The sequence below is a fragment of the Chiloscyllium plagiosum genome, chromosome 13, assembly GCF_004010195.1.
Source record: "Chiloscyllium plagiosum isolate BGI_BamShark_2017 chromosome 13, ASM401019v2, whole genome shotgun sequence".
NCBI lineage: Eukaryota > Metazoa > Chordata > Chondrichthyes > Orectolobiformes > Hemiscylliidae > Chiloscyllium > Chiloscyllium plagiosum.
The window spans coordinates 38,395,142-38,422,255 of NC_057722.1; the positions used below are offsets into that span (position 1 = coordinate 38,395,142).

Here is a 27,114-nt window from a genome sequence, read left to right on the forward strand (position 1 = left end):
GTAATATCCGACAACCTCAGTGTTGCAATCACTACAGTGTCTCGGGACACAGAAGTGAAAGATTCAACCGAATCTGAGTTCCCACATCTCAGTCACTGTTTCACAAGTATTCCTTTGTGCGAGTGGTTCTGTTCCTGGCATAATCTCTGCCATGATCCTTATTGCTTTTTGCATCGTGATTTTCCATGTGGCACCAGTATCATGAAATGGTTCTTCCTTGGCATTGTAAACACAGCAAGTTCTGCTCGAATCACTGTCACAGCAATCGGCATTTTTCCCGTTTTACTCCATGTAATATGTGCTTAGCAAACGCTGGGAAAATCAATCTATTTTTTACATAAAAATACTCTTCGTGGTGATCAGTTTCCTTCTTCAAACACCCGCTGTCTCACATCTTTGCGTTTCACATATCATAACCACCCTTTATCGGAGTAACCTCTCCCTCCCACAAGAACTAACTTGCCTAAACGTCCACCCTCCCATTTCACTGAGGTACTGCGCAATATAATACTCACATTTGCACTGTTCATTCTGTACTGCTGCAGTCACTGTTTTGGGTGAAAGTGCTCAATCCCATGGTCTACATCTTCAAGCAATTCAATCCATTTAGATGCACCTGTTCTGTAATTAATCCTCGTGGAGCAGCTTTTACTGACACGGACAAGAGATTACTGGAGCATCGGGCTCAGGATAAGTGCACAGCGCAGGATTGAGCAAAAGATGTTTTATTGGAAACGACAGGTTTCTGTGGCTTTCTCCAGTCGTTTATTTCATTTGTTCATTCGGTTCCCCCGAAATATTGCGTGCAGTTGCTTGCAGTTTATGCCCGGATCAATAGGGGCATAAAGTGAAGTTAAGAGCTGGAAAGGGTTGGGGAGATATGCAGTTAGGTCTAACATATGAGGAACGGCTGAGGATACTGGGATTGTATTCGTTGGAGTTTAGAAGATTAAGGGGAGACTTAATAGAGACGTACAAAATAATACATGGCTTGGAAAAGGTGGATGCTCGGAAATTGTTTCCGTTAGACGAGGAGACTAGGACCCGTGGACACAGCCTTAGAATTAGAGGGGGTCATTTCAGAACAGAAATGCGGAGACATTTCTTCAGCCAGAGAGTGGTGGGCCTGTGGTATTCATTGCCACGGAGTGCAGTGGAAGCCGGGACGCTAAATGTCTTCAAGGCCGAGATTGATAGATTCTTGTTGTCTCGAGGAATTAAGGGCTACGGGGAGAACGCTGGTAAGTGGAGCTGAAATGCGCATCAGCCATGATTGAATGGCGGAGTGGACTTGATGGGCCGAGTGGCCTTACTTCCACTCCTATGTCTTATGGTCTTATGGTCTTATAGGTGTGGTCTCACTAAGGCCCTATACAATTGCAACAAGATATCTGCACTTGAATCCTCTTACCATTTACCTTCTTCACTGTCAGCTGTACCTGCAGGCCTTACTTCCACTCCTATGTCTTATGGTCTTATGGTCTTATAGGTGTGGTCTCACTAAGGCCCTATACAATTGCAACAAGATATCTGCACTTGAATCCTCTTACCATTTACCTTCTTCACTGTCAGCTGTACCTGCATACTTTCATTGACTAGTGTACAAGAGCACCCAGGCCTATAAGCCACAATCCAGGAGTGTGATGGAATACTCTCTGCTTCCCTGGTTGATTGTAACTACCAAGAATCTTTACATCATCAAGGATAAAGCAACCAGCCTGACTGGCACCCCAGGTTCTCCACCATGGTTCAAAGAGGCAGCCCGCAACTCCTTCTCAAGTGCAATTAAGAATAGCCAATTGTTGTAGGGGTATTATCAAAGAGGAGTCTTGAGTTCTGTGTTCAGCAGTACATGCAATCTTTATCCAGAGCCCAATTACCACACGTGGGAGAGGCCAGAGACCACTCCAAATTTGGCTTTCAAATGGGGCCCGGTTACCTTCTTAATTACAGCTCAGATTGGAGGAGAGGTCAATGAAAATGTAACTTTCCCCAGCTGAATGTGACATTTTTATACTATTTATTCTACAATAATTGATCTCAATAGCCACATCCCCTAATCTATATATCCAATCCAATAAACATGCAATGTTAGCCAACTCCATTGACAGCCCTATGTCCTCTCATAATCTCATGATGTTTACTAGGTACCTCTATCATCTGTTGTTGGAATCTTACAATGCTTCTAATAGTTATACTTCTTCCCAAACAATTGCCAGCTGCACCACATTATTTGTTCATAACCTAAATACTTTTTTTATCACGAATAACTCTTCCAAATTCTCTAATAAATTTAGTATGAGAGATTAGGAAGAACATTGATTTCTTCCAATTGTTATAAATCTTTTAAAAACTCTGAAATAAGTACCATTCTGTGACACAGATTGAGTGAACCCCTCTCTCACTTCAGCCTGAGAGATCAAATAAATAGTCCTTTTGACTTGCAGCTGTAGTTTACAGCCCCTGCTACTTGCATGTTGTGAGTGAATTTTAAACCAGAGTTTAGTTCTTGAATGAATACTTTACTGTGTCTACTGTAAGCACTTTCCATTACTAATTTTATTTCAATAAAAAGCATTTATTCAAATTCCACTGAGGTTGAAATTCAATCACTTTACAACTTTTACCAAGCCATTAAAGGAAGCTAATAACTAGGGGACATAACCACAGCTTCACTGTGTACGACTCTTATCCCTTGATCTTATACTTTTAGAACCTCGACAATGTGGAATCAGGCCATTGAGTTTACACTGATCCTTTGAAGGGCATCCCACCCAGACCCCCCCCCACTCCAATCCCTCCAATCCCTGTAACCCTGTATTTCCTGTGGCTAATCCGCCTACCTGCACATCGTTGGACTGTGGAGGAAGCCAGAATGTCTGGAGGAAACGCATGCAGTCTTAGGGAGAATGTGAAAAACCTACACAGGCAGTAACCCAAGGCTAGAATCAAACCCAAGTTCCTGGCGCTGTGAGGCAGCAGTGCTAGCTGCTGAGCAACCATGCCACTAACTGTCTTGCCACTGGAGACAGAAACTACCATAATGTTTCAAGATTTTGAACACCCGTTTGATATCACCCCTCATCTTCCTCTGCTCTTAAGTGAACAATTGCAGCTTCTTTCATCCCTACATGTAACTGAAGCACTGCATCACTTGTAGCCTTCTAGGTCTTGGCATTATACCTAGAGTATAGACTCCAAAATTGGTGAAAGGAGGGAGGTAATATCTGGGACACCAGGGAAGAGGCCGCACGTATTGTCATAATGAGCATTTTGTTAATTCAAATTTGCTGTAATGCGATCGATGAGTTGGGGACACTGTTTCTAAAGTGTGAACTTTTCAAACCATGTTAGCTGTAAGGTGACTACATTGCCAACACTTTAAAGCACTGTTTCTAAAGTACAGTTTTTCTATAATGTGGGCTTGTACAAGAACGCATTCATCGCGTTGTAGAAGAGCTACCAGTACAACATGGAAATAGATCCTTTGGTACAACATGTCCACACTGACCAAGTTTTCCAAACTAGCCTAGTCCACATGTGTTTGGCCCAAATTGCTCTGAACCTTTCTTAATCACGTACTGCCCAAAATTTCTTTTAAATGTAATTGCATCTAACACTTCCTCTAGCAGATCATTCCATGTACGAACCACTCTCTGTGTGAAAAAGTTGCTGCTCAGGTCCCTTTCGAATCTTTCTCCTCTCACCTTAAAATTATGCCCCCTAATTTCAACTCCCCCACCCTAAGGAAATATTTTCCATGATACGGTGGACAGAACTTTGTGCAGTACCCTGATGAAGTACAATAAGGACTTTTATACAATGCAATAGTTAACATCCACTCTTGGCTTTCGCCAGTAAGTGTTAAGCACCGTGTATGCCCACCACAGCATTATTTACTGACCCTGTTATCTTCAGGATTGGAATCACTCCAACATATGACTCTTTGATTGTATCCCTCTGCTTCTTTATACTTTTCAGAAACCTGCCATTTGTTGCTGCAGCAGCATGACAATGTGCAAAGAGTCAAATGTGGCTGTGATTGGGGCTCCATGTAGTGTTGAAAGAAATTTATGGACTTCACTTGGTCAGCAAAACATCAATCTGTCTCGATGAATGGGACAGATAAATAAATCGTTTCTATTATTTCATTGACTTCAATGGAAATGAAAACCTGCCAAGGTGTATAATAGCTGGTCAATCCATTCTCATCTGTTTTGTTTGCCACTGACATTGAATTTCACCCTGAAAACTAAATAATGAGATAGAATGTGATCCCAGCTATTGAGTGTGCAGGTAGAACAAGAAAGATTTACTATGATAAGAGGTATTTAATACAAACCATGCTGTGTCCTTCATTTGCATAATCTATTAAATTTATTGTAAATGAAGTTTTACAGTTTTCATTAGGACTTGGAGATATTAAAATTCCCCCCAAAACATGATAAATTGTATTTATAATTTACAATTTTATATTAAAATACCTCTGAAGGTGCTTCACAGTTATTTAATTAGGCCAATAAAAACAGCATAAGAAGGGATAACGGAAACATTGATCAAACAATAGTGATGGAAGAAAGGCCTGAAAGGAGGAGAATGAAATGGAGAGGAAACCTTTGTCTTGAAATGGTGAAAAAGGCAATAATAAGGGTATCAGCAAGTAATGTGTTGAGGTTGAGGTTGGCAAAGTTACAGGGCTAGTAGTAGATGGTGTTTGTGTTGAAACGTGTAAAGGATCAGACGTTCACCATGAAGATAAATGAGGATTCCAAGGTCTGGAATAGCTTATTTCAGTCAGACAAACTTTGCTGGGAAAGTTGAGGAGAAGGAACAGGTAGCTGAATGGATGGTCTCTGCCTTAATAACAAGGAAGTCCATGACATCTTTGTGCTGCTTGGAGGGGAGGGTTGAACAAATCCTCAGGGGCAAGGATTTAAGGTAACTGGAGTTGTCAGTTGAGTTGACAATGAAAAAAAAAGCCGCTGAACATTCATTCTGTTCTCCAGAATGATGAAAGTGGGTGAGTGTGGAAAGTGTGGCCCAAATGTGATAAAGGATGGAAAACTTAGATGTGCACAACATATGCTTAAATCTGCAGTACTGAAGGGAGCGACAAACGGCGCATTGCCAGTGAGAGAAAACAATTGGATAGAATGAAAATGTAATTGACGCCAAAACATTAAAATCAGAGATGAGCAAGTGGTTGAGTGACAAATGGAAAGCCAAAACATAGCTGGTTGTGAGTTTGAAAGAACTTGGGAAGAGATCATGAATTTTGAAAATGGTTGAAGGATGTGATTGGAGAGAACCTAATCGATTATCAAGACAGAGTGGATAAAACCATGGCCATGAATGTGGAAGAGACTTTCAATGGAGGCATAGATTTTTGGCCCTGGGGTTAAGAAGACAGAAGTTCAGAAGGGAAGGAGGAAAGTGAACTGGAGTTATGATTACCAAGAATGAAAGACCACTCACTGCAGAGGTTGAAGGAGGGCACCACAAACTGAATCTCATATTAGGGGGATGATGCAATATAAAATGGTCATTTTAAAGGAGAGATCAGAGGAGTGGGACAGTAACAGAGGAGTAGAGGGAGAGTACAAGTGTGATTTTGTGACCTATTATAGTGGTGGTTTTTGAAGAATGTAATAGAAATGTAGCCAGGCAGCAAGGCTTAAAAAGAGGCCATCATGCATGAGGCAGGCTTCAATCACGGCCATGACGTCAGTAGAATCATCTCCAATTAGGATGTGGATGTGAAGGACCTTAGTCAGGAGTAAATCGACATTCTGTAGAAAAAATGAAATGCGTAGTGATTAAGTCACTGAAGGAGGTAGTGGCAATTGGGATGAGTGAATGGAAAATAAATCTATCAAGTTAACCTTTGGCCCAGGCTTCGTGGTACTTATTTTGAGCTTCTGATATATCTTCCTCTGATTACTGTTTGCAGTTCTTCTTTGGGGTGGTGCGTGAGTTTTCATATTTTGGCAGTTCATAAAAATCAGCTGTCTGTAACATGTCTTAGCAGCACTTTGTACTTATCGGGAAAGAAAAGACAGGAGTTTAATCAAAACAAAGTTTTGACACCTGCCAACAGAAGGAAAAATAATTTAAGATCAGCATGTCTACTGCATAACCTGAGGCTGCGAAGTCAGCTTTTCAGAGCATCCAGATAGTTCCTAGAGTCTTTAATTTTGCTTGCAGTCTCACTGAGTTGAAGATCAAATGTAGTGGAAAACTGAATTGTTTATCAGTGGTGGAACAAATGGCTGGATAAACTAAATATTTGCAAGTTCATGTATAAGGAGCAGCATTCAGTGTTTTTCCTTAAATTAATGTTTTAACACAGATTTGTTACTGTGTCAGTTTCCAGAATTTTGTATTGTTTTACACCAAACAACAGTATAAGCACCCATAACAGCCATCCTCAGTAACAAATTTTGTCCAGCTATTTGAATTGCTGCAGTCCACATGCTGTAGGTTGGCCACAGTTCTGTTTGGGAGGGAATTCTCTGAACCCAGAGAACAGTGAAGGAAGACCGTTTATTTCTGAGTCAGGATAATGAGTGGCTTGGAGGGGAACTGTTGGTGGTGGTGTTCTCATGCATCTGCTGCCCTTGTCCTTTTGGATAGAAATAGTCATGGGTTTGGAAGATGCTGTCTGAAGATCTTTGGTGAATTTATGCAGTGCAGTGCATTGTGTAGGTAGTACACACTGCTGCCACTGAGCATCGGTGCTGGAGGGAACGGATGCTTGTGGATGTGGGGCCAATCAAGCTGGATGTTTTCTCTTGGATGGTGTCAAGCTTCTTGAGTGTTTCTGGGGCTGCCCTCATCCAGGAAAATGGAGAGTATACCATCACATTCTTGACTTGTGCCTTGTAGATAATAGATAGGCTTTGGGGAGTCAGGAGGAAAGTTACTTTTGTGATGATGCTACAGCTTTAAGAGGTGTGTTTTGTCCTGATTTCTTTCAGAAGGAGAAACTGGGGGACAGGTGTCAAGCAGTTCATGAGAAGATAAAAAAAACTTATAAAGCCTTGTGTGGTTTTAAAGCTGGAACAATAGAGGTAGTCTGAATGAATGTGGTCAAGCTCCCAGCCACTGAACCAAGGATTTTAAGTTTAGCTTTTAGCAGAAGCTACTGAAGTCTTGAAGATGGCGAAGCTATGTTTGCCTCTCTCGGTTACAGCTAGAAACTGGGATTTCTCTTCATACTGTGGGCATTGCATGTGAGAGAATCTGTTTTCTGAATTTATCTTTTTGCCAAGGTGTGTATTTATGGGACGTTACTGTATTGGAACCATTAATTAGTAATAGTTACTGTATCGATTATTCTGTTAGGTCTTCCAATACAGTTATTCTAAGTTCTTTCTTTTGTTGTGTTTTAACTATTGTGTTTGAATAAATTCTGCTTTGCTTAACATCGAGTAGTTTGACCAATCGAATTGCTTCTGGAACACAGCACCTGACATTGGCCATAAAAATAAGAAAAGTTTAGAGTCTAGGCTACCTTATTAATATACTTTGAGGGGGCCTTATCTGTCCATCACTCTTGGAGCCATTGTGTTTATGTGGCAGGTCCAGTTGAGTTTCTAGACGATGGTAATCCCAAGTATGTTGATAGTGGGTGATCCAGTGATCGTGACATCATTGAATATAAAGGGGACTGTGGTTACGTCGTCTCATATTGGAGATGATAATTGCCTGGCATTTGTGCGGCGCAAATGTTACTTTTCATTTGTCAGCCCAAGCCTAGATATTGTCCAATTCCTGTTGCATTGGAACATGGACTGCTTCAGAATCAGGAATCGTGAATGGTGCTGAACATTGTGCAGTCATTGGCGCACATCCTTTCAATCTTATAACGTAGGCGAGGTCATTGAAGCAACTGATGATAATTGGACCTAGGACACTACCCTGAAGAACTCTTGCAGAGACGTCCTCGGGCTGAGATGACTGACCTCCATCAACCACAACTAATGTGGAAAAGCACAGCAGGTTAAGCAGCATCCGAGGAGTTGGGGAATCGACGTTTCGGGCGCAAGTTCTTCATCAGGAATAAGCATCCCTCATTCCTGATGAAGGGCTTATGCCCGAAACATCGATTCTCCAACTCCTCGGATGCTGCCTGACCTGCTGTGTTTTTCCAGTACCACACTCATGACTCCAATCTCTAGCACCTGCAGTTCCCATTTTCTCCTAATCTTCGTATCTGCCAGATATGACTCAAACCAGCAGAGAGTTTGCCTTCTGATACCCATTGATTCCAGCTTTGCTAGGGCTCCTTAATGCCACACTCAGTCGAATGCAGCCTTAATATCAAGGGCTGTCCCCCTCACCTTCAAGTGGGCACACAATTCAGTTCAAACCGTGGGAGTATTTATATTGCATTGGTTAGTGCATTTCACTGGCAAGCTGAAGATGTGGTTCTTTAAACGTCTCTGTTTCAGTGTGCAGACCTTTGTGCCAGGGCTCTTGTGCAAACAGTTCACAGTTACTGAAGTTAATCTGACATGAAATGATATCATGTTTGAATTAATTCATGGACCTGAATTTTGGTCAATTGGTACCACTAAGCTCTTCCCATCATGCATATTTTACTCGGCAACCATCATCCAGTCGAATGACAAGGCATAGTCTTTGTGGTCAACTTTATTTGAGCGCTGCCATGATACTTTTAGTTAGAAAGCTACAGTACTTCTGTGTTGGCCAGGACTTGCTGTGAATAGATCCAGAGAATGTTTCTTCAGCAATGTGTATAAAATGAGTTCAATCTGTGTTTCTGTTGCTATTGTGCACTCCCAGTGTCAGCATTGTACAACAGTCTTAAACAGAACAGTCACCAGAACTGAAACATAAACTTTGACTTCTCTTCACAGATGCTGCCAGAACTGCTGAGCTTTTCCAGCAACTTCTGTTTTTGTTGCTGATTACAACATCCACAGTTCTTTCAGTTTTTATTTTGTACAATAGTCTTCTAGATTGGCAGAATTTACAGATCCTTAGCCATATGCCAATTGAGAATTTTTTTTCATGGTAATCGGTTTAGCTCCGTTGGCTGGATTGTTGGTTTGCAGAGTAGTATGATGCCAGCAGCGTGGGTTCAATTCCCATCACTGGTTTGAGGTTGCCATGAAGGACTCTCCTTCTCAACCTCTTCCCTCGCCTGAGGTCTGGTGGCCCTCAGGTTAAATCACTACCAGTCGCTTCTCTCTAATGAGAGCAGCCCCTCTGGTCTGGTCAGACATGGCGACACAACAGCAACAATGTTTTTCACATGCTTGAAATTTTCCAAATAATGCAGCAGCACCACCAATATGAACTGATAGCTCCTGAATGGTTATTACTTAAGCATGTGATTAATGCAAATGTAGCTGTGATCTATGCTGTACAATTTTAATATTGGCAGGTAGGCTTTTTTTTGGTGTTTGTTGGACTTGATGGTCTGTGTCCAGGATTCCTGGGCTCTATCTGTGGCCAACATATACTGTACTGCGCAGTTAGTTCTTTAACTAGAGCAGTATACCAACTTAGTGATTTTAAAATGGAATTTTCTACTGTTATCTAGATCATTTTTCTGCCGAGTTGTTTGTTTTATAATTACTTGACTGTTACCCAGTTAAGGTTGCAGGTTTAGAGAAGTGAGATTTAAGTGCAAATTTGTCCACCTTGTCCAAAAGGCAAAATGTAAGGCATGTTGTCTGAGGCCTCGAGAGCTCACGGTCTCATGGTTGTATGAACATTGATTCTCATTTTACATTCAAAAACACAATGTGATCATAATCATGAATTTTGAAGTTTGATTCTTCATTTTGGTCCAAGCCCTAAGATGACAAAATTTGCCAAACTTGCATTTTGTTTTTGTGGAGTTGTGGAGAAAGACAGAAAGTTCTTGAATACAGCTCCTGGATTATCTGATGAGTTTTGTCTGCAAACCAAGAAAAGTACTACTGTCTGTCTCTCATGCATAGTAGCCTGAACAAATTCTGTCCTGAGTACTTGTTTGTTGATCGTAAGGCCTGACATTTTTCTTGCTCAATCATGTTTCTGCTGCTTACCTGCCTCCATCTGTCAATTTGACCACATCAAGATTGTAGTCTGCATTACTAGATCTCTCGTTACTGCATTAATATTCATACAGCTGTAATAATGGTACCAGTCAAACATTGTTGATTGTTGAGTGTCATGACATCTGGTACTTTATTCTTTTTTTGCTGTCAAACCAAATAAACTAGACCTCTGCAATTGCTGTCAGGTCCATAGGTAGAATCTGTTGACTTGCATTAAAGATTTATCAGCATGGGAGGCAGAGATCTGTATGAGATAGGAAAACTAGTTACCTTAAAGCTCCTTGCTATAGTCTACAATATTCAATCAACTTATTCCTTGTGTAGACACTCAGAGATGAATTTTTGTCTCCCAGTATTTAATAAACGCACACTGGGAGGACAATATGAGTTATTTTCTTTGATTTGGAACGTTTAACTGTTCACAGTCTGATATTCAGTGACACTGAGCTCACAATTTAAATACCTGCTGCAAATTCAGTTTCTTTGTCACTGCCACTTCTTTGCATATTGGCAGGTTTCTCCTGAAACCCTGCTAGTTACATCAGGTTGTGAACCTCAGGAGATGCTAGGAATCAGGTGTGTCTTGACAGGTAAATTTACTAACTCTTGTTGAGCTTTTACTCTGGAAATGTAAGGGATTAATATGATTTATGTATGTTTGCAATGCAGTGATTGCAGTCATTAGTATGCAGAAAACATAGTGGATAAAAGGGATGCTGATATATACAGCATGAAAAGACTTTTCTGATTGGTTGGGTCATCCTTGGCATGAAAGAAAAGTTAACTGTCAGTTTTCATTCTCAAACCAGACAGGCAGACTCTGATTGGTTAGAATGTTGTCATGGGAAGGCAGCTGAGATTTGCAGTCTCCATGACCCCTATTTTCTTATGAGAAAGGTGCAGTTATTTACATTCTTTCAACTGCACTATGAACGGCTTGTAGCATTGCGTAACCTTAAGAAAAACCTTGATGTACATATATATACCCAACAAAGTAGTCATGTTCAGCAAATGTAATTAAGCACAACATGCATTTTGTTGCCAGAATGATGATTCCAAGTCTATATCAATACGACCTGCTACAGCGCACGACAAAATAGACACACTTAAGGCAATTTACTGTGTTACTTACTGATAAGGTTAGTAACCTGCCTGATGATACATATGATATGATTTGACCTCCTGGCTCACTGTGTCCACGAATGTATGGACTATTCATGGTACATAAATTCTTTTTGGCAAGGAAATGAAAGGTAATTGGTGGTAGATGGGATTGTGGAATTCAAAACACAAAAAGAATCAACCATGATCTTAGTGATGTTGAAGCAGGTTCAAGAAGCCAAATGGATTACTTCTGCTCCTAATTCAAATGCCCTTATGTAAGAACATGGCACTGGGGTTTGTAGTACTTCTGACTGTTTCACGAGAGAAGTAAAATAACAAAGTAGCTTATGACCTGCTGTCCATCCACACTTCCTTCCATCACAATCAGGGAATAGCTGTTGTGTTGCTCCACAACTGACGCAGTTGAGATCATCCAATGAGTCTGAGTTGGCAAGTGAATACTGAGTCTTTCCTGTTCTGTATTGCATAGTACAATCTTTGTCTTTGAACCAGTTATACTTCAGGTTTCAAGATGGAATTTTGGTTATAATTTGCTGTTAATCATTTTAATACTCTTCTGAACTAAGTGCTTTCCAGATTTAGTCCAGTATTTTGCCTTAAATTTTAATCATGGTAATAACATTCCATATTTTCATTTGTTCCTGAGGACTCATTTATCAAGCTAGTTTATAATTGTTTTATGCGGTCACTAGAAATATTGAAAAATAATAAACTAAAATTTAATTGAGTGATGCCATTTACAATTTTCACTACCTATTCCAAATGTTCCAGAGTTCTGACTAACATCTTAATCCCAATCCTAAATGAAATTTAATCCTGTTTGATAAAATATGATAAATTTTAAAATATGTTTTACCTTTCAATAAAAGTATTACTGTTGTGTATTGTGGAATCTAAAAGCATCAGAGTCGTAAAATTCGTATAAAATCTTTACATTCCACATGGTCAACTTTGCTCGCCAATTTAGAAGCCTTTGAATTCAATTGTGCCTTGAGGAGTTGGACATTCTGGGCTTAATTTGACAATATTTTGGCAAAGTGTAATTTTTTTGTCAAAGGGATAAGATGTCAATGCTCGAATTGATTCTCAACAGCTCCCCATCCCCAGCACCTACTTCCAGGTTATAGAGTTGTGAGTTCTTTGCTTGTGGATCATATTTTTCGACCTGTCCATTCTGTGAGAATGTAACCCTCAGGGTGCATTCTGTTCTAAGAGTGGTATGTTTGATTGTTTCAAAATGTCATATCTACCGATCAATAGGGGAGAAGCTTAATCCAACATTTTCAACAGGTCACTCAGGACAGTTCAGAGGTTAATGAAGAGGTTTTCAAAGATTACAGACAACAGTGAGGCTATGAGAGACAGATGTAGGCTCAATGTTAGGACTATAATAGTTTACTGTACAGCTGTAAAGGCAGCTGAACAATACTGATTCTGTACAGAGGACTCGGGCAGAAATCAAGAACAATTGAATGGCTTTTTACTGTTAGAACTCAAGAGGAAGTTATCGGAATTAGTAGGCAGCTATGTATTGAAATCAGTGGTCATAAGTCCTAGGGAGCTGAGCAAGTGAGAATTTTGCTGGACCTTGTTGAGGGAAGCTGTGACAGTCTTAGAAGAAGCCTTTCAAGTATTCATAGAGTCATAGAGATGTACAGCATAGAAGTGCATTTGAGAGAGTGGGCTTGCACATCTCAAACAGTATTTCTTGCTGCTCAATTCATCAGAGATCCTTAGCATTTTCCAAACCCATGACGATTTCCATCCAGAAGGACAAGGGCAGCAGATAAGTGGGAATGCCACCACCTGCAAGATCCCCTCCAAGCTACTCATTATCCTGATTTGGAAATACATCGCTGTTACTTCAATGTCACTGGGTCAAAATCCTGGAATTTCATTACTAACGGCACTATGGGTCAACCTACAGCACATGGACTACAGCGGTTCAAGAAGGCAGTTCACCATCACTTTCTCAATGGCAACGAGGGATGAACAATAAACACTGGCCAGGCATTCGGTGTTTTTCACTGCATCTTGCACCTGCATACACACAAACATGGAAAAAAAAGAGAAAAGACAAGAGAAAAAGACAAATATATATAACCAGGAGATAAGAATCTCCTCAGTTTAGGGGACTGACTCCAAGCTGGCCCCTGATGTGGATACTGGCCTCTGTGCAGTTATTTCATGACCGTAGGTCATTGATGAAGCAGCTGAAACTGGTTAGGCTGAGATAATTGCCCTGAAGAGGTCTTGCTACAGTGTCCTTTGCCTGAGATGATTAGCCTCCAAAAACCACAACCATCTTGCCTTGTGTCGGGTACCAAGTGCACAAAATTCCCCGTAATTCCCATTAACCTTAATTTTGCTATGATCTACTTGATCAGCTGCTGCCTTAATGTCAAAGGTAGCCAAAAACAAAACACTGGCCAGGCAGTGATGTTCTCATTCCCATAAGCGAATTTTTAAAAAATCGACGACAAATCAAAGTCAAAGTTGGTTAGAAACCCAAAGCAAGATATCTGCAATATAACAAAATATTGAAAGGAACAGAGTAATGGTGGTAAATATGGGTGGCTTAAAGGTGCAAATAGGAAATTAGATCAGAGAATAAGAAAATGGAACAGATACTAAGTAAATACATTGGACAGAATTTTCAGACTCCCCCAATGTTAGGAACAAAAGTGGGTAGGGCCAAAAGACCAGCACAGGCTTGTGTGTCTGTTTTCTGATCCCTTTCCAGGCATCATCCATTTTGGCCAAGATAGAGTCGGGTCTTCAAGAATTTCTGCATTTTGGGTTTTTTCTGTTGTTCTTAATGATTTGGGACGGATACATTTAAAATAGTTCCACCTCCTCACCCCCAACAGTGATAACATTTCGCTACTCCTACTGCTCCAGCTTATTAATTAAATCTGTCACAATCCTGCAGTTTCGCCATTGCTAGTGAAAAGGAAACTAACATTTCTGTTTCCTATTACTTCATTTTGACCAGTGCCGGGAGAGGAATGTTTACGGTCAAACCAAGTGCTTCAGCTGCTGCCTTTGTTTTTTGTGCTATTTCCATGGCTACCTGTGGGTTTTATCCGTTTTCAGCAGCTCTGAACATTCCTATGTTTCTATTTTAGTAGCTGTGCTTCTATGCAGCTCTTTAACCCTCAATCTCAGCTCCACTCTAACACAGAAAAACTCACAGGAACAACCATTTAACTCATGCCATGTCTTATTGAATTGGCTGTGAGATGGCTGACTGCAGTGAGTGTCTTATAATAGAGCTGACATGACTATAGCAAACCAGGAGGCACATTTAGTACAAATTGTACTTCTATCTCGTACTCCATCCTGATTGCTGTGATATGGGAGTTATGCTATGAGGAGATTTTGAGTAATTTGAGTCAATACTCCTTCAGATTTTGAAGAATGATGAATGATCTCATTGCAACATTTGAAATTCTTATGTGACTTGACAGAGTTTATACCAAAAGGATGTTTTCCCTGACTTAAAGAGTTGAGAACAAGACATCATTATCTCAGAATAAGGTGTCAGTTCACATTGGACTGGAATGAAAATGTGTTCAAATTTGAAGTTTGAGAATCATTAGAATTCTCTGCTGTAGAGATCTGTGGAAGGTTGGTTCTGGAATATATTCAACATATTTTAAGGTCTTGAAAGATATAAAAATGGATATATCCCCAGGACCTGATTAGGTGTACCCTAGAACTCTGTGAGAAGCTAGGAAAGTGATTGCTGGGCCTCTTGCTGAGATATTTGTATCATCGATAGTCACAGGTGAGGTGCCAGAAGACTGGAGGTTGGCTAACGTGGTGTCACTATTTAAGAAAGTTGGTAAGGACAAGCCAGGGAACTATAGACTAGTGAGCCTGATGTCAGTGGTGGGTAAGTTGTTGGAGGAATCCTGAGGGACAGGATATACATGTATTTGGAAAGGCAAGGACTGATTCAGGATAGTGCGTGGGGAATCATGTGTCACAAACTTGTTTGAGCTTTTTGAAGCTGTAACAAAGAGGATTGATGTGGGCAGTGTGGTGGACATGATCTACATGGATTTCAGTAAGGCGTTCGACAAGGTTCCCCATGGGAGACTGGTTAGCAAGGTTAGATCTCATGGAATATAGGGAGAGCGAGCCATTTGGATACAGAACTAGCTCAAAGGTAGAAGACAGAGGGTGGTGGTGGAAGGTTGTTTTTCAGACTGGAGGCCTGTGACCAGTGGAGTGCCACAAGGATCGGTGCTGGGCCTACTACTTTTCGTCATTTATACAAATGATTTGGATGTGAGCATCAGAGGTATAGTTAGTAAGTTTGCAGGTAACACCAAAATTGGAGGTGTAGTGAACAGTGACGAGGGTTACCTCAGATTACAATAGGATCTTGATCAGATGGTCCAATGGTCTGAGAAGTGGCAGATGGAGTTTAATTTAGATAAATGTGAAGTGCTGCATTTTGGGAAAGCAAATCTTAACAGGACTTATACACTTAATGGTAAGGTCCTAGGGAGTGTTGCTGAACAAAGGAACCTTGGAGTGCAGGTTCATAGCTCCTTGAAAGTGGAGTCACAGGTAGATAGGATAGTGAAGAAGGTGTTTGGTATGCTTTTCTTTATTGGTCAGAGTATTGAGTACAGGGGTTGGGAGGTCATGTTGTGGCTGTACAGGACATTGGTTAGGCCACTGTTGGAATATTGCATACAGTTCTGGTCTCCTTATCAGAAAGATGTTGTGAAACTTGAAAGGGTTCAGAAAAGATTTACAAGAATGTTGCCAGGGTTGGAGGATTTGAGCTACAGGGAGAGGATGAACAGGCTGGGGCTGTTTTCCCTGGAGGGTCGGAGGCTGAGGGGTGACCTTATAGAGGTTTACAAAATCATGAGGGGCATGGATAGGATAAATAGTCAAGCTGTTTTCCTTGGGGTGGGGGAGTCCAGAACTAGACGGCATAGGTTTAGGGTGAGGGAGAAAGATCTAAAAGAGACCTAAGGGGCAACTTTTTCACACAGAGGGTGGTACATGTATGGAATGAGCTGCCAGAGGAAGTGGTGGAGGTTAGTATGATTGCAACATTTAAGAGGCATTTGGATGAGTGTCTGAATAGGGAGAGTTTGGAGGGATATGAGTCGGGTGCTGGCAGGTGGAACTGGATTGGGTTGGGATATCTGGTTGACATGGACGAGATGGACCAAAGGGTCTGTACATCTCTATGACTTTATCACTCTATTCTATGGTTTAAAGAATTTGGGGATGATCTGCGAAGTTGTAGCTGAGGTAGAATTGAAGTTCCTTGATCCTGTTGAACAATAGAGCAAATTTGAGAAGCTGAAAGTCCTACCCCTATTCATTGCGTTCTTGAGTTTTGATGCTTCGTTTTATTATTCATCTGTGGGGTTTTGGCTAAACCAGCATTATTACTCTTCCTTAATTGCCCAGAGAAGGTAGTGGCAAGCTTACTTCTTGAGCTACTATGGCCCATGGGAATAAGTACACCTAAAGTGTTGTTGGAAAGAAGTTTCCACATTTTTGAACTTTTGACAGTGATGGACCAGCAATTTAGTAGCAAATCAGGATACTGTGTGGTTTTAATAGCTGGTGCTTCTCCCATGTATCTGCTGCCCTTGCCTTGCCAGCTTATATCAGTTGTAGGTTTGGAAGCAGATGCTAAAGGAGCCTTGTGGAATTGCCTTTGAAGTACCCGTCTCAGATAGGAACTATCACAGGATAGAAGGGGAACAGCTTTGCCCCTTTATTTCTTTGAAATATTTCTCAACTAAGCTAGGCCATTGATTTGACAGCCTTCATAACCACAACCTGTGTTCTTAAGGGAGAATTCTGAATCAACTCTCCTGTCTTCCCGGGCAACATCACAGTTCCAACTGCAGTGAGAAGGAAACTCAGTGACAAACTCAGTTTGAATCAGCAACTACTGTAGGGAAAGTGACCGTTCAGCTAGAAGTAAACTTCTGGAAAATATGCATTTTTTTTCCCTGATTTGTTAAATGTTAAGGTCTGATACTCTGCAGGATTTTACTGTCTTCTTTGCATTCTTCGGGGATATTGTGTGCATGTTGATTTTTGTATTAGTAAGTTGTTGGGTATAATTTATACAACTGGAATCTATTTTGAAAAATTTCCGCATCTCTGAGTTTTAGAAATAAAACTGTTTACTTGTTAACTGATTGCTGGAACCTGGCTAGCTGATCTCTGACATCAAAGTATAGACAATTTCTTATTTACTTATTAAATTGGCAATATTGCCTCCCTTTGAAATTTAAACTCTGTTTTCACCAGCTTTAGGAGTGGAATGAAGAGAGGAGTCCATTCATTCCCAGGTTCAATATCTGAAGAACGTTTGAACTATAGGGAGAGGCTGAATAGGCTGGGGATATTTTCACTGGAGGGTCGGAGGCTGAGGCATGACCATATAGAGGTTTATGAAATCCTGAGGGTCATCGATAGGATAAATAGACAAAGTCTTATCCCTGGGGTGGGGGAGTCCAAAACTGGAGGGTGTAGGTTTAGGGTGAGAGGGGAAAGATTTAAAAGGGACCTTAGGGGTGATTTTTTCACACACGGTATGCGTGTATGGAATGAGCTGCCAGAGGAAGTGGTGGAGGCTGGTACAATTGCAACATTTAAAAGGCACCTGATCGGGTTATCTGAATAGGAATGGATCAGAGGGATATAGGCCAAATGCTGGCAAATGGGATTAGATTTGCACAGAATGTCTAGTCAGCGCGGACAAGTTAGACCGAAGCATCTGTTTCCATGTTGTATATCTCTGACTCAAGTAATGAATGGCTTTCGAACATTATGTACAAACATGATTTGAACAGGCCCATTCTGATCTCATGAAGGAAGGTTATTGTTGAAGTAGGTGCAGGTAGTTAGTTCTGGAGCACTATCCTAAAGAATTTGATTTTACAGCCTATGACAGGATTGCTGTTGCGGTGACAGTTTGTCTGTTTGAATGAAAATATCTCATCTACGTTTGGGAAGGTATACTCCACCATTATCCATGCTTGGATTGTTTTGGAGAATGAGGAAAATTTCAGGTGGTGAATCCTGCTACTGCATTGCTTTCTGAATTGCAATTCTCTCCCTTTATCTATTACTGTGCTGTCCCTCCCAATTCTGGCCAATGCCCAGGGTCACAATGTGTAAAAGCAATGTTTCTCAGGAAGTACTGGGATCTTTCTGAAGACGGATATCCAAAAGAGGCTTAGCTTTTGAATTTCATCACAATTCATTTTACACTGCTGAACTTTGTGGGAATCAAAAAACATGTTTTTAAAAGCTGGTTCATTTATTTGAATTGGTGCAAGTTCTGTTTTGTAGTAGTCTCTGTACAGATACATGCAGATGCTTGCAATATCAGGGATAGGACTTATTTTTATGTGCCTTTGGTAATATTATTAGTACAGTATTATGACTACAGGCCAGCACACTACTTCATGCATTCCAATTTAATTTAACTAACTGAAATACTGTCTGATATTCACTGTGCAGTCAATATATGAAATCCAAGCTCTGCAAGATAGTAATGTCAAAAAGTGCTAAAAGGCAAACTGTGTAATTATTCTTCATTCTTTAAAAAAAATCAAATTGACTGTTACCAATGGATGTTTGAAGTATTTGTCAGAAATGGTTCCCAGCTCAGAATTCTAACAAACTGTACACACTGTTTCAAAGCTGTTTTTCTTGAGTCTAAATCTGGTGAAACTGTCAAAATTCAGCTTTTTAATCTAATATCTTTAACTTTTGCCACATCTATTAAACTTGACAACTACTTGAAGCATGAAGATATCAAATGAGATCATGGTTTGTTCAGAATCAAATACTGTTTCAATCAAGTGTAGCACTATCTTTGACATCTCACTTAGGGTGAAGCTTCTTGTCAAACTATTCTTATGGAAACAAATCTGATAATGTAGGCAAAGAGAAAAATGAGTAAACCTATCCAGCCCAATAAGCATGCTGGATCCTTAAATTTTGTAGTTATCAGCAGCCAATCACTTCTCAATGCCATACACCTCAATCATTAAGGACCTCCATTCACTACACATACCCACTGGAAGCTGCTGGAAAACCCAAGAGACTTTATTCTCTGCTCGTGGAGATGCGTGGGAAATCTGTGTGACTCCCATTTAATCCCTGGACCACAATTAAATTCTGGCAGACTCACCAATGAGCCTAATTGTCATATTGTCCTAAATGGGAAGGTTTAATTGCAGGAGATTTTGCCTCCAGGCAACTGGCACTCAGCCTATCCCCACATTACATGGGCCTGTCACCACGTTGGATTAGATTCCATCTCAAGGAACTGTCACAGTATGTACAGCATAGTGCACAGAAGCAAATGTGAAAGATCCAATTGGAGAAGAGTCTTTTAGTTGTCTGATATGAACTCTGGTCTCTGGCATGTTTCCTGACCTGATCTTTTCATAAATCCATAAATGTCTCATGGCTAAATTTTATAGAAATGGTGTGAAGACTATTTTATCTGATAATAAAGATTGACATCTGTCCTTGGAGGAGAAAGTGAGGACTGCAGAAGCTGGAGATTAGAGTCGAGAGTGTGGTGCTAGAAAAGCAGAGCAGGTCAGGCAGCATCCGAGGAACAGGAGAATCAACATTTGGGCATAAGATGAAGGCCTTATACTTGAAACTTTGATTCTCCTGCTCCTTGGATACTGCCTGACCTGCTGTGCTTTTTCTAGCACCACGCTTTCGACACTGACATCTGTTGTTGTAAACTATACTGAGCATGTTGATGGAAAAAGAGGCATGTAAGGAAGACCAACATAAATTTTCAGTAATTATATTACCATTGTCCCACAACTGTAACTACAGAGCTTCGTGCTGATTGTGGGGATCTGGTTTTGCAGGTTTGGACCAATAAATAAGTGTTATCTGCTGCAATGAATGCACATTAAATGACAGAAACAGCCCATGACAGTAATAGTCAACTGTCACCATAAATCAATGCCTATTTTCTAAAAAAAGAAGGCAATGCTCCCTAATTAGACAATGCCTGTTATATATTGTACATATGAGGCAGGAACTAAAGTGCTACCCGTAAGTGTTGAAGTAGGAAACATTTAAAAACTGTCCCTACAAAGCCCTTAATGTGTAACAGAACCAGTTGGAACCAGTCTGGTACAATTTAAATCAGGGTGCACTTTTTGAACCAGCAGCCTGCAGAATTAAATAAGATAGCGGTTTTATTTTTGAAACCTGAAGTGTACCAGAATTGATCTGCATAGTAATGGTGAACACTCCAGAAAAACAGCAAATATCACCAGCCTTGAAACAGGATTGAGGTCTATGTCCTTCAGCCATTTGCTTCCAGATTTCGTTTGATTGCATATTTTGGTACAGTTTTACGTTTCACTGTTTTTATCCTGCTAAGACTTCCGGAAGGATTGAAATATCTTTTGAGCCTCTCCAAAACTCCCAAGAAATTATTCTGTGTATTGTGGTCACTTTGGATGCCTACATTTCAGTTTCAAAATAAAGTTTCCAAGATACAGACAGCACCTGGATCAGTTGCATGCAATTGGCATGTCACATTACTCACTACATTTCGACTTATTTCTGTCAATTTTGTACCAGTTTTCATGCTGTGTGAGAACTGACACAGTCTTTGCAACAGTAGATGGTGAAACTGACAGCATTCATCCTCTTGCTCCAATGAAACTGATGGCAACTTCAGCAGTCTGCACACATTTAAGTCTTGCTGTCAGTGAACCATGCTTGTACAGAGAGTGTGCTGTTACATATGGACTTTTGGATTCTTGGATAACCTTATGATGATGTCATGTAGCCACTTTCCATATGGCATAAATAACTCAGCGTAGATGGAATTAGAGTGAAGCAAGAACCACATCTATTATTTGTAGCTAACAATCTTTGAATATACCAATAAGATAAGAACTTGGTATCTCCCAGATTACTATGCATGGTTGCATACAGTGCTAAAATGCAATAAATAGAGTTCTACAGAAGGCTAAGCTTGACAACAGTTTTGATCTTATTTTCTCCTTGACCAGTTTTATTGAACCCAAACTTTCTGAAGTGTCCTAAAGCCATATGTCAAAAAATGTGCTGTTGAGGGAGGGCCTGACAGGAATCAACAGGAAATAAATTAGTTGATGAGAAACTCCATCTTGCAGTAAAATCCTTTGAAAATGTGCTGTAACTGGGGTTTTAAGCATTTACTATTTCCATAATTATTGCTAAACATTGTCACTAGTCCTGAGTTGCTAGCTTCATTTTTGTGTAGTCTCAAATTTCTTCTTCATGCTGATTTCACATTACTTGAAAGGAAAGGTGTTTTGTTTAGTTTCGACCTTAATTTGATACCTCACTTTTTTGCGATTTGCACGTTTAAGTTATGTGGAGGATTTAAGTGATTTTAACTTCCTAGTTTGCTATTTGTGAATATTTCACTGTGATTTGCTGCTGTTAGTATCACTGGTGAAGCTTGCTGAGAGAGCTTCTTGACTTGGTTCCAGATTTAAGATGCTACTGGGGAAGAGTAACCCATGTCAGAGGCACCTTGAGATCTGTATGAGCAGCTTTCTACAAGGTTGACAGCGAGCATTGTTGCTTTGGTCCTGAACACAAAAGTGCACTGTTGTTTGTAGGTTAAATCTCTGCATTAAAACCTTTGGTGAATGAATATTTTCTGTTTGTTTTATTTTTAGATCTCATTTCAATTGCCTGTATCTTGGGAACGGGAATATTAGGTAAGTCTTTCGCTTTGACATTTACATTTTGTATTCGTTCATAGGATGTGGGTATCAGTGGCAATTGTTACCTATTTTTAATTGTCCTTGAGAATATGGTGGTAAGTCACCTTCTTCAACAATTCATGTTGTGTATGTTTACCCACAGGGCTATTAGGTAAGGAGGTGTAGATCTGGACCCATTGTTAGTGAAGGAACAGAGTTATATTTCCAATTCTCAATGATGTATGACGTAGACAGGAACTGGCTCTTGTTGGTGTTCTCATGCATCTGCAGTCCTTGTTCTTCTGGATGTTAGAGGTTGTGTGGATTTAGAAGTGCACTTGAAGGAGGCTTGTTGAGTTGTATTCTCAAAGCTTATTAATCTTGATACAATGGTTCAACTATTCACTTCCATGGTTTTTTTTATTTTTAACAAAACTTACAGTGATTGTCTCTGAATAATATTACCCTCCTTTGGCTTTGCTCTGTCTATGTTGGGATGGTATTGTTTTTGTATTAAAAATGAGTATCATACTTCTACATTTTTCTGAAAGCTATGAACAGCATTGAACCTTGTAAAACTACATTAAATGAATGAGCATATATTGTTGATACTAATTAATCCCAGCATTTATATATTTTGCCAATTATGTTATTTGAAATGTAACTGACTCAATGTGCATTTGAAGTTGGCTAAGTGTTTGGAAAGGAAGAACACAGAAAATGTAGAGAAAGGTCGGGGCAATGTTTTTAGCTACAGTTTAACAGCTCACCTTCAAGGTGAAAAATCAGTTAGGTCATAACAGCCCATTGTAAAAGGTCTGCCATAATCATTGTTTAGCAGTTTTACAGCACCACCCCATTTCTACTAATAATTTCTCAGGTGAAAATGAACCCAAACAGCCTATCAACAGTACAACAACAGGAAGTGCAGTAACAGAGGTGAAACAGCAGCAGAACAATGGGATTGCTTGATAAGGCTGTTAGCTTCACAGAATGACTAAGTTAACAGATGCATTGCACAGAATTTGTATTTGGGAATAACATCTAGTTAAATTTATTTAACTCAGAGTTTATTTGATAATATGCTACCATTTTATTGTAATGCAGAAAGCTATTTATTTAAGCTAAATGATAATATATTTTACTTTGCCCTTGGCTCAATTATTTATCTGAACGAAGAAGTTGTTGATTTACTTACTTAATGGTTCAAAACAAGAAATTATGTAATAATTGTTCATAGAATTGATACTTATTTGTATCCTGTCAGTTTATTTCAAGTTATTGCTTAAGATAAAATTGAATGAAATTTAGCTGGCATTACATGTCACATTGATCATACAAATAAGAAACAGGCTGAATATTAACATTTCAGAGAGAAAGTGAAAAAGATAAAAGAACAAATCAAGAAGAAGTATGAAAAAAGATTGGTAGCTAACATAGAAGAGAAAACAAAGTTCAGTCGGGATGGCCAATTAGGGATAAAAAAACGGATCTGTGCATGGAGACTGGCGGCATGGTTTGTGTACTAAATTAATGTTTTCATCTGAATTCAGCAAGAAGGAACATATTTAAATTTTGGCTATGAAGATTTTATAAAGCTTGTCTTTACTTATAGTTGTTTCATCCCTAAGACCAGATTTGAATGCATCTGAGGAAGCTGAAAAACAAACAGTAATTATTTCACTACTTTCAGTTTGATAAATAAAGCCAGACCTGCATCATAAATAAAATAAATGTTAAATGTATTCTCAATAACTTATATCTTAACATTTGGGAACTGATAGTAAAAAAGTAAGTGTTAAAGGGACAAATAACTGGAAGATGTATTTTGCCTGGCATTAAAGGACAAAACCTACTGTAATCAGCAGTGAAAGGCAGAAACATAAACCATAATAAAAACACCAATATATAGACCCCAGACTTGTCAGCACAGAGTGCAAACCGTGACCTGCAATGAATAATGCTTTGGAAACTTATGATCTAAATAGAGGCAGATAACTTCCAAAAACAAATTTGCATGTCCAGTTATTAACAGAAAAGATCACACAAGTATATTTTGTTTTTTAAAAAGAAAAAGCAATATTAATTTAACAATATCTTATGAGCACTTTAAATCAAAATCCAGGAAAGAACATTGCTGCTGCTTTTAATGTCAGCTGAGAACCCATTTTTGGCCAGGCACAGTTACCTGAGGTTAAGTAGTTTACCTGAAGTTCAGACAGCACCGAGGAGCAGGAAAATCGACGTTTCAGGCAAAAGCCCTTCATCAGAAATACCTGATGAAGGGCTTTTGCCCGAAACGTCGATTTTCCTGCTCCTCGGATGCTGTCTGAACTGCTGTGCTTTTCTAGCACCACTCTAATCCAGAATCTGGTTTCCAGCATCTGCAGTCATTGTTTTTACCTAGTTTTCCTGATCCAAACTGAGGTGTGTCATAACTTCCAGAAATTTGCTCCAACTTTCTTTAATTTCTCAGTTAGTTTCCAGTTAGTCTCCCACATGCATCTGCCTCGGTGAATTTACCAACACGACTTCAACACCTGGCGAATTTGAATTTCCCAGTCTGGTGGGCCTTGATTACCTCCTTGCTAGTGACTCCAAATCAAAACTTTTCCTGTAAACCAAAAGTTACAATACCAAAATATGTTACTCTTAACTTATCTGTGATATTGTTATAAGTGTAAGATTTGGAGCTGCCAGTGTTGGACTGGGGTGTACAAAGTTAAAAATCTCTCAACACCAGGTTATAGTCCAACAGGTTTAATTGGAAGCACTAGCTTTCAGAGCACTGCTCCTTCATCAGGTAGTTGTGGAATATAAGATTGTAAGACATAGAATTTAAAAACAAATGTTTACAGTGTGACAAGTAAGTTTAAAATTATTACAGTTGTCACGTATTTCCAATAAATCCTTCCGCCTATTATCCCCACCAATCCTCTCCAAGATCCAGTCCCTTACTCACTCACCTCCCCCCTCCAACGATGACCTTTCTTTCATTACCACCTAGCTCCTCTCTTCTCAGCTCTCAGTCCTTCTCCCTTCTATTTGTCCAGCACTGTTGAAGTCACTTTCTCCTGCTATTTGTCCACTGTGGCATCTAGCCAACTAGCCCAGTTGGCAGGCTGCCTGGGGACAACAGAATGAAAATATTGTAAGCAGGTCTTTTTAAAGTTAAAAATCACACAACACCAGGTTATAGTCCAACAGGTTTAATTGGAAGTACACAAGCTTTCGGAGCGCCACTCCTTCATCAGGTGGTTGTGGAGGACACAATTGCAAGACACAGAATTTATAATATCAGTGTCTTGAAATTGTGTCCTCCACAACCACCTGATGAAGGAGCGGCGCTCCGAAAGCTAGTGTGCTTCCAATTAAACCTGTTGGACTATAACCTGGTGTTGTGTAATTTTTAACTTTGTACACCCCAGTCCAACACCAGTATCTCCAAATTACTTTTAAAGTTGAAAGGACCTCTGTGACCTTGCTTGTTGCTAGTCATCTTAGTCATCATCTCACTACCATGACCACTGCTGCCTGCCTGTTTCCACATAAATATTGGGTGCATAAGGTGGAGAAGCTATGAACACCTTTATTTTTAATTGTTTCAGGCTTACCTGGCACAGTTGCCCATGCTGGACTACAGCCATTTTTGGTTTCCTTCATAACAGGCTTCTTTATACAGGTAGGTCATTCAGAAAGTGACTGTTGTAAGTAACTTTATGTGGCATTTAACACATAGGTGAAGGTATATCTAATGATACATTTTCTTATGCAAGGAATAATATTTAATAGATTTCTGTTTAAGATACAGGATTCTGGGTAATCAAGATGGAGGACGGGAAAGATTTCTGGCTGTAAGAGCAGCTCCTTTTTTTTGAGGTAGTTTAGGTGTTGGAGATGATTTCCTCGAATTCCAAGAGCAGCAATTACTGTTTTATATGCAGTTGCATTGCTTTGGAAAAAAAAAGTCAAAACAACAGCAGTTTAAAAGAGAGAAGGGCAGACAAAGGAAGCACATGGTGAGGACAGTGCAGGAGAGAGAGAGAGAGAGAGAGAGAGAAAACGAACCTGCACAGTTGCTGCCTTTGCTGTTTGAATTCGTGTATCGCTGGACATCGGAGTGCATCTGGGAAAATTAACAAACAGTGAAATTCACAACTAATCTTGGAGGAACTGTTGGGCGAAGTTCACAACACAGAATCAGATAAGTTAATTGTTGTTTTAAGTCTGTCCAAGAGAAAGGCTGCGGTAATAAGTATAGTGGATTCTTTCTTGATTATATGTTTTTGGAGATAAGTCTCTTGATTAAACTTAAAATATTAGCCATAGCTAATAATTTAACCTGGGGCAGTGTTTGTAGAGGAATAAGACGGTGTTATTTTCTGGGTCTGTAGATTGTGAAGGAGCAAAAATAGCCTTTGCAATAATATGTATTTCTTGTCAGATGTGGGAGTTTAAAGAGAGTTTAAGGGTTACTGCGGATTATATCTGCCATAAATGCTGTTGGATGCGAATCTTATCAGATCGAGTGGATCAGTTGGAGAGACAGAAGCGATGAGGAATTTGCAACAGTATGTGATGGATGGCAGTTATAGGAAGGGGGAGAGTCTCAGATACAGTCACATAGATGGGTGAACTCCAGGAAGGGTAAGAGAGGTCGGCACCTAGGGCAGGAGTCTTTTGTGGATATACCCATTTCAAACAGGTATGCTGTTTTGGAATATGTAGGGGGTAATGGATTCTCAGGGGAACGTAGCACGAACAGCCAAGTTTCTGGTATTGAGACTGTCTTTAATGCAACGAGGGGTACGTTGGCTTCCAAGAGATCAATTGTGTCAGGGGATTCTGTAGTCAGACGTTGGCTTCCAAGAGATCAATTGTGTCAGGGGATTCTGTAGTCAGAGATACAGACAGACATTTCTGTGGCCAGCAGAGAAAAAGCAGAATGGTGTGTTGTTTCCCTGGTGCCAGGATCAAGGATGTCTCAGAGAGGGTGCAGAATGTTCTCACGGGGGAGAGGGGCCAGTAAGAGGTCATTGTCCACATTGGAACCAACGACAATGGAAGGGAAAAGGTTGAGACTCTGAAGGGAGATTACAGAGAGTGAGGCAGAAATTTAAAAAGGAGGATCTCAAGGGTAGTAATGTCTGGATTACTCCCAGTGCTAC

The 27,114-nt window shown here is 40.0% G+C and overlaps 1 protein-coding gene across 4 annotated transcripts in view; it reads left to right on the forward strand.

The window, feature by feature from the left end:
- The window catches only part of si:ch211-51h4.2, a 320,169-nt gene that overhangs the window by 16,699 nt on the left and 276,356 nt on the right, over positions 1-27,114 (forward strand). For all 4 annotated transcript variants that reach the window (XM_043702225.1, XM_043702228.1, XM_043702226.1 and 1 more), the window contains exons 2-3: positions 21,920-21,961; positions 25,555-25,628. In XM_043702225.1, the coding sequence (XP_043558160.1) occupies positions 21,920-21,961; positions 25,555-25,628 (116 nt within the window). The remainder of the gene's footprint in view (positions 1-21,919; positions 21,962-25,554; positions 25,629-27,114) is intronic.